This window comes from Mixophyes fleayi, chromosome 4 (genome assembly GCF_038048845.1).
Source record: "Mixophyes fleayi isolate aMixFle1 chromosome 4, aMixFle1.hap1, whole genome shotgun sequence".
NCBI classification, from domain to species: Eukaryota; Metazoa; Chordata; class Amphibia; order Anura; family Limnodynastidae; genus Mixophyes; species Mixophyes fleayi.
The window spans coordinates 10,265,884-10,281,296 of NC_134405.1; the positions used below are offsets into that span (position 1 = coordinate 10,265,884).

The 15,413-nt window shown below is 48.1% G+C and overlaps 1 protein-coding gene across 1 annotated transcript in view; it reads right to left on the reverse strand.

Annotated features, from left to right (window-relative positions):
* Positions 1 to 923: 923 nt before the first annotated feature.
* Positions 924 to 15,413, reverse strand: part of RNF167 (ring finger protein 167) — a 147,139-nt gene continuing 132,649 nt past the window's right edge. The window contains exons 4-11 of the mRNA XM_075206291.1: positions 13,649 to 13,735; positions 9,124 to 9,246; positions 6,793 to 6,880; positions 6,608 to 6,698; positions 6,032 to 6,134; positions 4,910 to 5,003; positions 4,321 to 4,401; positions 924 to 1,651 (exon numbers count right to left, since the gene is read on the reverse strand). Of these exons, the coding sequence (XP_075062392.1) occupies positions 1,383 to 1,651; positions 4,321 to 4,401; positions 4,910 to 5,003; positions 6,032 to 6,134; positions 6,608 to 6,698; positions 6,793 to 6,880; positions 9,124 to 9,246; positions 13,649 to 13,735 (936 nt within the window). The 3' untranslated portion in view covers positions 924 to 1,382. The remainder of the gene's footprint in view (positions 1,652 to 4,320; positions 4,402 to 4,909; positions 5,004 to 6,031; positions 6,135 to 6,607; positions 6,699 to 6,792; positions 6,881 to 9,123; positions 9,247 to 13,648; positions 13,736 to 15,413) is intronic.

The window sequence follows — 15,413 nt, forward strand, 5'->3', positions numbered from 1 at the left end:
GCTGGTTTCAACCCTGCAAATACAGTGGGAAGATATTGGTCCTTGCTGATGCTGTTCAGAAACTACCACCATAAATGTAATGGTACCTACAGGTACACAACTGCATTTCAGATGGAGATACCAGGCAGCACCTCCTAGTTACTGATCCTGCCAGGTTAATCAGCAGCGGGCCAGGAGACACCTGCCCCAGTGCTGAACGGATCAACTGGTGGGGCTATTGTCATACATTGCCCATGTTAAGTATAAGAAGCTGCCTTGGTTTTCTTCAGGCCAGAATCTGTATTTAGCATGGTCCCTTCTTCAAGCCTGTTGTTACAGAACGTGTCTGAAGTTTTAATAGTTCCCTATGTGTCCATAGTAGCAGATATGTACAGTAAGGTGCTTAATTCCTTTCAAAACATCAATCAAGTTTCCTGATAAACATTTTTGGGGTCTACAGTGCAATGGCTGTAAATACCACTTGTCCTAAACCTCATTCAGCAATTATGATCAATGTTGACCAATCTAGACAAGTCAGAGACACTCCTACTTTTGGCTGTTAAGTTAGACTGCAATTCATTTTTTATAGGCTTAAAAACTTATTTTGGGCATGTGTTCCATTTTATGTATATAAATAAAATGATGAACTGCAATTATTAGTAATATAAGATGTCTCTGGCTACACCTACCACTGATTGGCAGGTTACAGTACATGACACATTTCCCTCCATCACGGTGTGGCCCACTGACTCACTCATTTATTAGTCTACATAATTTCCTTTATAAGTAAAGGGAAGGGCCCCTATGGTTATAAAGAGGCAATCATTCTTCAAGAGGAACAATTCTGAATAACGCCCCAGTCACTATATCCAGGTCTATTTGTCCCCTGTGGTGGTCTAACGTTTAATAGAAGGGTAGTTCATTCTAGCAAGAAGAGACATAACTCGTTAGGAAATGTAATTTATATAAAACCTGTACAGGATAATTAGATTCAGATTAATTACAAAGGTAAGAAAGTGCAATACAGACACAAGGGGAGGAAGGGGGGCTACAAGAGAGCTGTTGTCCTTTTTTCCAGCCCTGGACAAGGCAAACACCTACGTCCCGTTATGACCAGTGAGGGGAGTGCCTCCTTCTCTACTTGCTTCAGGGTATTTCCTTAACGAAACCAACTGGCACCAGTACTGCGATCACTCCGTAAGGTATCCACTGGAATGGCAGAGTAAGAAAGCACAGGATGTTGGGGGCACATCACATTGCAAAGGATTATGGGGAAACAGAACCAACATCACTGACTGGAATTAAAATATTTAAGGTGTGTACACAAATTAAAGGTCATCAACGCTCAGGATTCTGGGAGGGAGGGAGGGGGAGGTGTCAGGCAGTCTATACAAGGGGAGGCCTCACACGGCGACCGCTGTAGTGGAAGTATCTCCCTGCTCCCCTTGTTGGGCAGGTGGAGATTCTGCCATGCTTCCAAAAGAAGGCGACGGTGAAGGCCGCAGCAGAGGGGTGCGCTCGTTATCCTCTTCCTCCTCTCCGGCACGCTCAGCAGCGTCCCCTCCGCCTTCAGAGTCCGTATCATCATCCGTGCGCAGGACGCGGTCTTTACAGACAGGACATGTTTTCTTAGACTTCGTCAGCCAGCGGTCCACACAACTGCAATGATACGCTGCAAAGAGAGAAGGCGCTGTGACCACGGGGACCCTCATGAACATAACATCCCCCATACATTCAACTAAAAGCTCCGGGCCAGATGGAGTGTAAGCTCTTTGGGGGAAAGCTTCCTAACAAGCCTTTACTATGGGCTGTGTATTGTCATCTCTGCATCTAAGGGCTGCATACAAAGTACGCACATTGTGCAGATGATCCTAGCAGAGCTTTGCACTTTTTATTATTATTAATTTTTATGTATAAGGCGCCACAAGGCGTCCGCAGCGCCGTACAGAGACAAACAAATTACAATACAATGGGAGACAGCACAGTACAGTAAACAGTAAGCACAGCAACTCAGTAAGCTCAATGCACAGCTAGAGAGGGCGGGGAAGGGGGAGGGAGGATCCGCAAATGACGGGGCCCAAGAAGGAGGGCGCGGAAGACAGGGAGACCCCCAGGGGGGAGGAGGGAGCGAGAGTGGACGTGGGGTGGAGGACCCTCGAGGAGGAGGGCTAAGTAGCTGGAGAGCAGAGTTAGAAGTGGTGGAAACAGGAGGAGAGATGGCCCTGCTCAGAGGAGCATACAATCTAAGGGGAGGGGTGGACAGACAGAGAGACGCAGGGGAGAGAGGGAGAGTAGGGGGACAGAGGCAGAAGATAAGGTAGGAAGTTAAGTGGGAGACAGAAAGGCTTTAAGAAAAAGGTGGGTTTTTAGGGCCCGTTTGAAACTGGACAGATTAGGGGAAGTTCTGATGGAGGGAGGGAGCTTGTTCCAGTGGAGGGGGGCAGCGCGAAATCTTGGATACGCGCGTGGGAGGAGGTTATAAGGGGGGAAGAGAGGCGACGGTTAGAGGCAGAACGGAGAGGGCGGGATGGAGCATGAATAGAGAGGAGGGTGGAGATGTAGGGCGCAGTGGAGTTGGCGAGGGCCTTGTAGGTGAGTGTGAGGAGCTTAAAGAGGATTCTGAAGGGGAATGGGAGCCAGTGAAGGGCTAGGTAGAGGGGGGAGACAGAAGAGGAGCGGCGAGAAAGGAAAATAAGCCTAGCGGCAGCGTTAAGAACAGATCGAAGAGGAACGAGATGAGAGTGGGGGAGGCCAGTAAGGAGGAGGTTGCAGTAGTCCAAGCGGGAGATGATCAGAGAGTGGATAAGGCATTTGGTGGCATCTTGGGAGAGGAAGGGCCGGATGCGAGCGATGTTACGCAGCTGGAAGCGGCAGGATTTAGCGAGAGAGAGAATGTGGGGGCCAAAGGAGAGAGAGGAGTCGAGGATGACACCAAGGCAGCGAAGTTGGGGGACAGGGGAGATAGAGGAGTTGTCGACAGTGATGGAGAGGTCAGAAGGGGATGAGGTATGAGAGGTAGGAAAAACTATGAGCTCAGTTTTGGCGAGGTTAAGTTTGAGGAATCGAGAGGACATCCAGGAGGAGATGGCAGAGAGGCAGGCGGACACCCTAGAGAGGAGGGAGGGAGAGAGATCAGGAGAGGAGAGGTATAGTTGAGTGTCGTCAGCGTAAAGGTGGTAGCTGAAGCCGAAGGAGCTGATGAGTTCACCCAGGGAGGAGGTGTATAGAGAGAAGAGTAAGGGTCCCAGAACAGAGCCCTGAGGGACCCCAACTGGAAGGGTGGACGGGGGGGAGAGAGACCCAGAGGTGGTGACAGAGAAGGATCGGTGAGTAAGGTAAGAGGTGAACCAGGACAGGACTGGGCCGGAGAGGCCGAAAGACTGGAGGGTGTGAAGGAGGAGGGGGTGGTCAACGGTGTCAAAGGCTGCAGAGAGGTTAAGGAGGATGAGAAGTGGCCCCTGGCTTTAGCAGAGAGGAGGTCATTGGTGACTTTAGCCAGGGCAGTTTCAGTGGAGTGAAGGGGGCGGAAACCAGACTGGAGAGGATCAAGGAGGAAGTATTCAGAAAGGTAGGAGGTGAGACGGCTGCAGACGAGCCTCTCGAGAATTTTGGAGGCAAAAGGGAGAAGAGATATGGGGCGCTAGTTTGAGAGAGAAGTGGGGTCGAGATTAGGTTTCTTAAGAATGGGGGATACGAGAGCATGTTTGAAGGAGGAGGGGAACATGCCAGTGGAGAGGGAGAGATTAAAGAGGTGAGCGAGGTGGGAGCAGGTGGTGGGGGAAAGGGAGCGAAGAAGGTGGGAGGGGATGGGATCCAGGGGACAGGTAGTGGGGGGGGAGAAGATGAAATGAGAGAGTGGACTTCCTCGCAGGTGGTGGGATGGAAGGAGTGGAGGGGTGGAAGAGAGAGTGGAGGAGGAGATTTCAAGTCGGATGGCCTCGATTTTAGAAGAGAAGAAGGAGGCGAAATCGGAGGCAGTCATGGAGGAGGGAGGGGGGGGGGGGAGCCAGGAGAGTGCTGAAGGTGGCAAAGAGGCGGCGGGGGTTAGAGGACTGGGAAGAGATGAGGGATTTAAAGAAAGATTGTTGGATTTAAAGAAAGATTGTTTAGCGAGTGAGAGGCAGAGCTGTAGGATGAAAGGATGAATTTAAAGTGGAGGAAGTCAGCCAGGGAGCGGGATTTTCTCCAGTGACGTTCGGCGGTACGGGAGCATTTTTGGAGGTAGCGGGTAAATTTGGAGTGCCAGGGTTGGGGTTTGGAGCAGCGGGGGTGGGCAGGGGCGACCGCGAGGTGAGGGTGCGATTGTAGACACATTACAAAGTCTGAGCCCAGCGGACTTACCATGAGAACAAGGAAGAACCCGTAGCTTGTCGCCCTCCTCGTATTCTTCTAGGCATATCGCACATACATCATACGCGTCCCCTGCGAGACAACAAAAAGGGCATTTTAATCAGGTTGAACGAACCAGGAGCCTCACACCACTCCTCTGTGCTGCTGTTAATGTTAGGAGGCTCTGATTGGCTGCAGGTTATCCTGCTTGCGCTAGGGAGCGACGGCGGGATGGCGTGGTAACTACAAATCCTGCTTATCACTTTAAGCACACTGCGTGAGATCCCAGCTCAGGGGAGATTACAATGGAATGTTGGGATGATATCTAGATAATTACCAGAGATAACAGGTCCTGTGCCGGTTTCTCATTGGTTCACAGCCAGAGCTTTGGTTACTGAGTCACCTCTCCTCCCTTTACATAGCCCAGAGCTTTATTTAGTCATTGTGGGTGTGAGTTCACCATTATTTTATATTGGGGAGATAGGTGGGCGGTAAAGACCAGCCGGAGAAGATTAATATGAAACCAAATAACAAACTAGGTACGTACCTACTACTACTGTAAAGTAAACACACCTCTCATCCATGTTACCCCCCCACTTGCCTTTCTTAAATTTATGAACGGCGATCTTCTTCAGCTGATCCTTGGACAAGCGATTCCTCCCGCGCCTCTTCCTGTCCTGTATACAGCGCACAACCTGGGAGAACACACGGACACACACAACACCCAATCAGAACATGGGCACAAGACATAATTTAACCCCTCCACTAATATTCGGCTGGATAGTACTGAACCAGAACCTGTGTAACTACAAGTCCCTGCTAGAACTACAATTGTATGCTGGGACTTGCAGTTCGGCTGTAGAGCCCCAGGTCCTGAGTAAGAGACAGAATAATACACAGAGAGGATTTGGAAGACGTCCCAGTAATTAGACTCCAGGGTTACTCCGCCCTCGGTACAAGGTTTAGACAATGGCCGGGCACTGTGTACAGTACACGGAGCAGTGCTTATCTGACGGGTAATATAACAACAGCTAATGACACACACCGCCCGCAGATAACAGATCTGGAAGCGTAATGTTTCAGAATGCTGAAACACGGAACGGCCGCCTTGGTTACAGGAACCAATATATAATATATTATACTTCCTGTTCTGTCCCTCGCTGCTCAGTGACATAATGTGAGCTGTAAAAATAAGTAGTTAAACGTATAAGTAGTTAAACCGTGCAGGAAAAAGGTCTTTATGTGCAGATTGGTCAGCGATGGGAGAGCTTGCACTCTACACGGGTGATATATCCCTATTTGTAAAGTACTGTGGAGAAGTCTGGTGCTATATAAATAAAATGTTTATAATAATAATGTAGAGCAACAAATACCAAGATAACAGGTGACATACATTGATCTACAGATCAGTAAAGCTAATATTCCTCCCCTGATCCCTAGGTAGGAGGGGGGGGGGGGGTGTAAGGGACATTCCAGGATGGGGACATTTAAATAGAAATCAGTTAGAATGAAGATTAATAAGAAACTGTGGAGGGTCTCAGGTGGTGTTTTGGATGATGGATTTCTAACATTACTAAGCTGACTGATGAAGAGATATATCGGGGAAGCTTCCCTGGTATTAATCACCAATATACACAGTATACACTATGCCACACAGACGAGAGACCCCGGACCCCCAGATGTGCCCCCTTATAATACAAACACGTTAATGACATTTACTCACCATGATCACACACGTGACAGTGATAATAATCGTCACAACCACGATTAAAGGGATGAGGTAATATCCCAGTAAGAAATATGATGGGTTTAGAAAGACGTGAGCACTGTGGGAAGAGAGAGAGATACCATGTAAGGCTGTCTGTGAGGGCCACACTCAGACTCAGACCGCCCCACCATGTAACGTGGTCTGTGAGGGCCACACTCAGACTCAGACCGCCCCACCATGTAACGTGGTCTGTGAGGGCCACACTCAGACTCAGACCGCCCCACCATGTAACGTGGTCTGTGGGGGCCACACTCAAGACTCAGACCGCCCCACCATGTAAGGCGGTCTGTGAGGGCCACACTCAGACTCAGACCGCCCCACCATGTAAGGCGGTCTGTGAGGGCCACACTCAGACTCAGACCGCCCCACCATGTAAGGCGGTCTGTGAGGGCCACACTCAGACTCAGACCGCCCCACCATGTAAGGCGGTCTGTGAGGGCCACACTCAGACTCAGACCGCCCCACCATGTAAGGCGGTCTGTGGGGGCCACACTCAGACACAGACCGCCCCGGGGTCAGAGGACTCCTTACTTGTCATAATAAGAGAACTGCTCCATGAGGACCCTCCCGGCCGTCTCTCCGGTGAACACGGAGGGGATGGTTATCTGACTGCGGATGTGTTCTGTGGGAGGAGAGAGTCTGGATGACATTGGGGGAGACAGAAGCAGCGACCATAAGAGTCAGGAGGATGGGGGGGGGGGGGGGGGGTCACTCACCATCGTTCCCGGCCATGTTCATCAACTTATCCGAATCAACATTGTGAACGATGGCTGCAGAGTATCCTGACAGCTGGGCATTCAGGACCTAGGTAGGAAGAGAGATCACATCATCACCCTGCAGTGCGTCCCATCTTCTGTGTCATCCTGCAGGGGGAGGGACAGACTCATAGATCCCATCTGTCTGTGTCACCCTGTAGGGGGAGGGGCAGACTCATAGCTCCCTTCTGTCAGTGTCACCCTGCAGGGGGAGGGACAGACTCATAGCTCCCTTCTGTCTGTGCCACCCTGCAGGGGGAGGGACAGACTCATAGCTCCCTTCTGTCAGTGTCACCCTGTAGGGGGAGGGACAGACTCATAGCTCCCTTCTGTTTGTGTCACCCTGTAGGAGGAGGGACAGACTCATAGCTCCCTTCTGTCTGTGTCACCCTGTAGGGGGGGGGGGGGGCAGACTCATAGCTCCCTTCTGTCTGTGTCACCCTGTAGGGGCGGGGGGGGCAGACTTATAGCTCCCTTCTGTTTGTGTCACCCTGTAGGGGGAGGGACAGACTCATAGCTCCCTTCTGTCTGTGTCACCCTGTAGGAGGAGGGACAGAATCATAGCTCCCTTCTGTCTGTGTCACCCTGTAGGAGGAGGGACAGACTCATAGCTCCCTTCTGTCTGTGTCACTGTGTCACCCTGCAGGAGGAGGGACACTCATAGCTCCCTTTTGTCTGTGTCACCCTGTAGGAGGAGGGACAGACTCATAGCTCCCTTCTGTCTGTCACCCTGTAGGGGCAGGGACAGACTCATAGCTCCCTTCTGTCTGTGTCACCCTGTAGGAGAAGGGACAGAATCATAGCTCCCTTCTGTCTGTGTCACCCTGTAGGAGGAGGGACAGACTCATAGCTCCCTTCTGTCTGTGTCACTGTGTCACCCTGCAGGAGGAGGGACAGACTCATAGCTCCCTTTTGTCTGTGTCACCCTGTAGGAGGAGGGACAGACTCATAGCTCCCTTCTGTCTGTCACCCTGCAGGGGGAGGGACAGACTCATAGCTCCTTTCTGTCTGTGTCACCCTGTAAGGGGGGGAGGGTGGGGCAGACTCATAGCTCCCTTCTGTCTGTGTCACCCTGTAGGAGGAGGGACAGACTCTTAGCTCCCTTCTGTCACCCTGTAGGAGGAGGAACAGACTCTTAGCTCCCTTCTGTCTGTCACCCTGTAGGGGGAGGGACAGACTCTTGGATCCCTTCTGTCTGTGTCACCCTGTAGGAGGAGGGACAGAATCATAGCTCCCCTCTGTCTGTGTCACCCTGTAGGAGGAGGGACAGACTCATAGCTCCCTTCTGTCTGTGTCACCCTGTAGGAGGAGGGACAGGCTCATAGCTCCCTTTTGTCTGTGTCACCCTGCAGGGGGAGGGACAGACTCATAGCTCCCTTCTGTCTGTGTCACCCTGTAAGGGGGGGGGGGCAGACTCATAGCTCCCTTCTGTCTGTGTCACCCTGCAGGGGGGGGCAAACTCATAGCTCCCTTCTGTCTGTGTCACCCTGTAGGAGGAGGGGCAGACTCATAGCTCCCTTCTGTTTGTGTCACCCTGTAGGGAGAGGGACAGACTCATAGATCCCTTCTGTTTGCGTCACCCTGTAGGGGGAGGGACAGACTCTTGGATCCCTTCTGTTTGTGTCACCCTGCAGGGGGAGGGACAGACTCATAGCTCCCTTCTGTCTGTGTCATTGTGTCACCCTGTAGGAGGAGGGGCAGACTCATAGCTCCCTTCTGTTTGTGTCACCCTGTAGGGAGAGGGACAGACTCATAGATCCCTTCTGTTTGCGTCACCCTGTAGGGGGAGGGACAGACTCTTGGATCCCTTCTGTTTGTGTCACCCTGCAGGGGGAGGGACAGACTCATAGCTCCCTTCTGTCTGTGTCACCCTGCAGGGGGAGGGACAGACTCATAGCTCCCTTCTGTCTGTGTCACCCTGCAGGGCAGGGACAGACTCATAGCTCCCTTCTGTCTGTGTCACCCTGTAGGGGGAGGGGCAGACTCATAGCTCCCTTCTGTTTGTGTCACCCTGTAGGGGGAGGGACAGACTCATAGCTCCCTTCTGTTTGTGTCACCCTGTAGGGGGAGGTACAGACTCATAGCTCCCTTCTGTTTGTGTCACCCTGTAGGGGGAGGGACAGACTCATAGCTCCCTTATGTTTGTGTCACCCTGTAGGGGGAGGGACAGACTCATAGCTCCCTTCTGTCTGTGTCACCCTGCAGGAGGAGGGACAGATTCATAGCTCCCTTTTCTCTGTGTCACCCTGCAGGGGTAGGGGCAGACTCATAGTTTCTTTTTGCCTTTCGCACCTTAAGATCGAAGTTGCAATCATATCTTTGTATAAGAGCAATGAACACAGTAGTGTTGTCCTTTGTTGGCGGGGGAGCGATGGGTAAGCAGGCGTTTTTAGGTTCAGCTGGGATGAGATAACCCTGCAGATGAAAAGAGTAAATATATAATATTATAATACAGTTATATTGAACAGTCAGTATTTGTCTTCATTATAGTGAATGCAGATGTTGTACTGCTGCCCACGCTAATGGCTGACCAAGTGACTCAGGGCCTAGTTAGTCAATTGGTTTCTGACCAATCAGCTGCGAACGATCTCTGACTGATAACATGATCAGGGTTTTAGTACTGTATGACCATCCCACATGACCAGAGGTTATGCCTGCAATGTTGCAGAATGGGAAGCTCAGGTGGGAGGGGCCTTGACAACTCCATTAGTAATTTAAAAAATAATCCTCCATGAATTAGAAGAGAATATCCACTGTTTAGACCTTTATACCCCTTACGGGATCCACCACATCAGGGGAGTGTGGAAAAATTTAAATTTTTAACATGCTCCACTTTATATTGTTTTAAAATTATTTTTCCTTTACAAATTTAAACTGCAATAGTCATCTTATTCCATCCTATTTTTTTTTTTTTTTTTAACTCTTTATCCTGTATAATTCTCCTAAATTTCCATCTCTCTGGAGATTTTATAAGACTCTGGACATGCGAAACGCGGAAGGTGTGGGTATATACAGTCCGCAGAACAACAAGATCGCAAAAGAAACACCCATTAGAAAGTCGCTAGGTGTAACTACCCAACTTCAGCTGCTGTTAAAGACGGAAAAATACTGGGCTATCACAAAAATTAAAATAAATATATATTCAATAAAAACAAAACAAAAAACAACACACACCATTTTAATGGATCAATAATTACATGGTACAAGATATCTAAATAAAATATATAAAACAAACATATTGATTGTTATATCAAGTTCAATAACGAACAATCGTCCATTTATCAATAGTAGATCTCATATGCAAAAGGAACTGAAACTTCTCCCTGATAAAGTCATGTTAATCGCACCGAAACGCGTAAGCCACTACCGAGTCCAGCATTATTTTATTTAATTGTGACTGCTACTTTGTTTCTCAGGATATTTTATCAATTGCCAGCAAACCGGAGTTTGCCGTAAGTGTCATAAACCGGGCCAAGAGGCAGCGGGAGAAATCGCCTGGAAACATAGAGACTGCCTGCAAATCATTGCCAAGTTGTTGCGTATCCTGTTCTCTATCGGCAATCAGTTCCATTGTCTACGCATTTACTGAGATTAACTACTGTTATTAACTGGGACTTTTGTTCCTTAATGAACGCGCTAGCACAATTAACAGGGGAGATTCCATTCAGCGCGATGTGCCTTTCGGAACAGTCCGCGGAGACACTCTGAGACGTTGTCCGGCCTCAAATTCCAGCACATTTCACCTCACACCCCACGGAGGCGCACAGAAAAATTAGCGGAGATTCCTTAATGTAATAGCCGGCAATGTGTGCAGCCAGACCTTGCGGTGATGACCGTCAGCACGTTGCACCGAATAAAATCTCCCCTAATATCTGTATTGGCGGATCAATAGGATCCCAGGATGCGGTCATTAGACTTGCTGATAGATGTCCTGTGTGTGTGACTGAGGATACAAGTGATCACCGATGAAGGTGAATTTTGCAAGCTAAATTGTGTTAAAAGCAAAGATTATAAAAATGTTACATCCTGATGGTAAACATTGAATAGAAAACCTCAGATGTAGTGGCGCCGCTAACAGCAATTTAAAAAAGTGTTAAACCCCTCCAGGCTGATTTATGTGCAGGCTGCATTACGCACCTGGATTGGTTACAGGGGCAGGAGGCCGGGTTATATCCTGCCAGGGTATGTGTGTAAATCTGTATTAAAAGAGCACTGTTTGACCATGTAATGTATTATTCCATCTGTAACTCTTGAAAGATCGCTAGTACCACAAACTAGTGTGTAACTGTCCTTATCAGGACACTTGAGCTAATAGAACAACATTGCTTCAAGGTCCTGCTTTGACGACAACTTATCTGCTGTAGAATTTGCCGTGAACAACATGAATTCATTGATCGTGCTGCCTTGTGCCAGCAGCTCAGGCTGGTGGTGGTGGTGTAATGTTTCCTTGGCACACATTAAGTCTCTTTAATACTGTGACAGGATGGATCTCCTATGCCACCCAGTCCTTTGTGTTGCTGGGGACCAGCTGGGCTTGCCTTGCCACCGTCCCCTTTTCTTTATCCCAAAGGCGTCCTCTAACCGCAGCAGGAACGTCTTCCACCACTGGAATCCTTTGCAGCATCCAGAACCGCATCCTTCTGGGTAACGGTCGCTGCTAGTTTTCCCCCTGTTACTGGTGTACCTGGGCTGGTACCCCTGACCTCTTCCTTTAGTTTAGGGTTGCGGTGGATGGATCCCCCCTGGCCTATCACACTGGCCGGAGCTGCTGGCACAAGGCAGGACAGATCAATGAATTCATGTTGTTCACGGCAAATTCTGACCCTACAAATGCATGTAGCAGCAGGAAACAAGATTCATCAGACCAGATGCTGTTTTCCAGTCTTCAACTGTCCGGTTTTGGGCAGCCTGTGCCCAACGTAGCCTTAGTATCCTGTTCTTAGTACAGGGTGGTGGGGTTTTCTGCTGCCGTAGCCCATCCACTTAAAAGTTTCATGTGCTGTGCATTCAGAGATGATCTGCTACATGCCACTGTTGTTACACATGGTAATTTGAGTTACTGTCACCTTGAACCAGTCTGACTATTCTGCTCTGACCTATCCCATTAATAAGGCGATTCGCCCACAGAACTGACGCTCACTAGATGTTTGTCCGTAAATTCTAGAACAGGCCTGGACAAGCCCTGGCTCTCCGGGTATTGTAATACTACAAGCACCCGCATGGTTTAACAGCTGATAGCTGGAAGGGTATTGTGACTGGATCACTGATAAATAACTTCTGGTATAAATTTATTTAAAGGAAATAGCGCAGGGCGCTTATTTATATAATTGCCAATGCACTTATTTTTGATTGTGTGTGAGATATCAAATAGTTATTTCTGAGACTAGGGTAGAATATTCGTTTTTCTGTTTTAACCTTTCTAGAGGAAATAACTTATTTTTGATGTATATATCGGATACAATAAGTCTTTGTTTTGAAAGCCTTTTCTATATCATGGTGTAAAGAAATGCTTTGTGTTGGGGTTGTGTTGGGGTTGTACCTGTCTTTGGGAATGTGTATTCTGCGACTGTCTAAAGAAAGGATTCATGTTGATTGGATCTTTTGATGTGTGAGGGTCCACTTGAAGACAGGAAGGTTTAATTAAAGACGTGCTGCTAGATTTCCTGTGTCTATAAACAAGATGCAAGACATCACAGTGTTTCTAGAATTTCACAGATAAGTGTAAATATTGTTAGCTTTGCGATGCATGTAAATCTATGTTTTGGTAAACGGGGTACATCCCGATTCTAAAAATAGCCTGTGTCCAAATCTGTATAAAAAGCACTGTACTGTACACTGAAATATATCTTTCGGATTTCATCTGACCTGAACGCTGGTACTTTCAACCAGGGTTTGAGCAAATAGACATCACTTGCTTCATAGACCTGCTAGAAAATATCTTCCATACTGAAAATCCAGTGACCTACAGATTAGACCCAAACTCTAATCCGTTCTCCAGCTGTTCCTGAGGTTGGACCCAGCTCTCCAGTACCACCGCTCTGCCGCTACCCTGCAGCTCTGGTCAGTGTGATAGGCCAGGGGGGATCCATCCACAGAAGCCCTGATCCATAGTAAGCGGTCCAAAGTTACTAGCCCAAGTGTACCAGCACAGGAGTACACTAGCAGTGACAGTCACCCAGAAGGAACATGGTTCTGAGAACCATAAAGGAGTCCAGTGCTGGAAGCATTGTAAGCTCCTCCTACTGCGGCAGAGGGGGCGTATTCGGAATAAGGAAAGGGGACGGTGGCAAAGTAAGCCCAGCCGGTTCCCATCAACAACAGACAGGATGGCATAGGCGGTCCATCCTGTCACAGGTATATAGGGACTTGTAGTGTCACAACAGCTGCTCTAAAGACTGCTGTGCGTGAAGATCCCAGAAGATCAGCAGCTTCTAAGATATTCAGACCACCCTGTCTGGCACCATTAATCCTGCCACTTACATCACATTTTCCCCCATTCTGGTGAGTGGACGGAACAATAAATGGACCTCCTGACCATTCTGCATGCTTGCACGTATTGGGTTGCTGCCGCGTGATTGGCCAATTGGATATTTACAATAACGAGCAGGTGTAGCTAATAAAGTGGTCATTATGTGCATACTGTGCAGTTGGGTAACATTGAAAGATACAGAGATGCAGCTTAAACACCTGAAAACATCCCCGGAATTGTCAGCACGATGAGAACGATGGTAAAATTATTCATCTAAGATTCAGAGGGACGAGACACCAAACCAAAGGGTCCACTACATTGTCAGGAATAATACAATGACATACGTACCTTCACTCCCTCTAATGGCAACAATGGCCCAAAAAGAGCAGGAAGGTCATCAAATACTTCAGGTCCAGTAGAATTTGTATCCAAGTACTGAAAGAGACATGAAATGACTTGTGACCTTATAACTTATAGGTATCCTGTGTGTGAGACACTATTATCCCATCAGAGGGGTCACTGACCCTATAACCTATAGGCATCCTGTGTATGTGACACTATTATCCCATCAGAGAGGTCACTGACCCTATAACTTATAGGTATCCTGTGTGTGAGACACTATTATCCCATCAGAGGGGTCACTGACCCTATAACCTATAGGCATCCTGTGTATGTGACACTATTATCCCATCAGAGGGGTCACTGACCCTATAACTTATAGGTATCCTGTGTATGTGACACTATTATCCCATCAGAGAGGTCACTGACCCTATAACTTATAGGTATCCTGTGTGTGAGACACTATTATCCTATCAGAGGAGTCACTGACCCTATAACTTATAGGTATCCTGTGTGTGAGACACTATTATCCCATCAGAGAGGTCACTGACTTTATAACTTATAGGTATCCTGTGTGTGAGACACTATTATCACGTCAGAGGGGTCACTGACCCTATAACTTATAGGTATCCTGTGTGTGAGACACTATTATCCTGTCAGAGGGGTCACTGACCCTATAACTTATAGGTATCCTGTGTGTGTGACACTATTATCCCATCAGAGGGGTCACTGACCCTATAACTTATAGGTATCCTGTATGTGAGACTATTATCCCATCAGAGAGAGGTCACTGACCCTGTAAATTATATGGATCCTGTGTGTGTGTGAGACACTATTATCCCATCAGAGAGGTCACTGGCCCTATAACTTATAGGTATCCTGTGTGTGACACTATTATCCCGTCAGAGGGGTCACTGACCCTATAACTTATAGATATCCTGTGTGTGTGACACTATTATCCCATCAGAGGGGTCACTGACCCTATAACTTATAGGTATCCTGTGTGTGAGACACTATTATCACGTCAAAAGGGTCACTGACCCTGTAAATTATATAGATCCTGTGTGTGTGTGTGAGACACTATTATCCCATCAGAGGGGTCACTGACCCTATAACTTATAGGTATGCTGTGTATGTGACACTATTATCCCATCAGAGAGGTCACTGACCCTATAACTTATAGGTATCCTGTGTGTGAGACACTATTATCCCATCAGAGGGGGTCACTGACCCTGTAAATTATATTGATCCTGTGTGTGTGAGACACTATTATCCCACCAGAAAGGTCACTGACCCTATAACTTATAGGTATCCTGTGTATGTGACACTATTATCCCATCAGAGAGGTCACTGACCCTATAACTTATAGGTATCCTGTGTGTGAGACACTATTATCCTATCAGAGGAGTCACTGACCCTATAACTTATAGGTATCCTGTGTGTGAGACACTATAAATCACGTCAGAGGGGTCACTGACTTTATAACTTATAGGTATCCTGTGTGTGACACTATTATCCCATCAGAGGGGTCACTGACCCTATAACTTATAGGTATCCTGTGTGTGAGACACTATTATCCTGTCAGAGGGGTCACTGACCCTATAACTTATAGGTATCCTGTGTGTGTGACACTATTATCCCGTCAGAGAGGTCACTGACCCTATAACTTATAGGTATCCTGTGTGTGTGACACTATTATCCCATCAGAGGGGTCACTGACCCTATAACTTATAGGTATCCTGTGTGTGAGACACTATTATCCCATCAGAGGGGT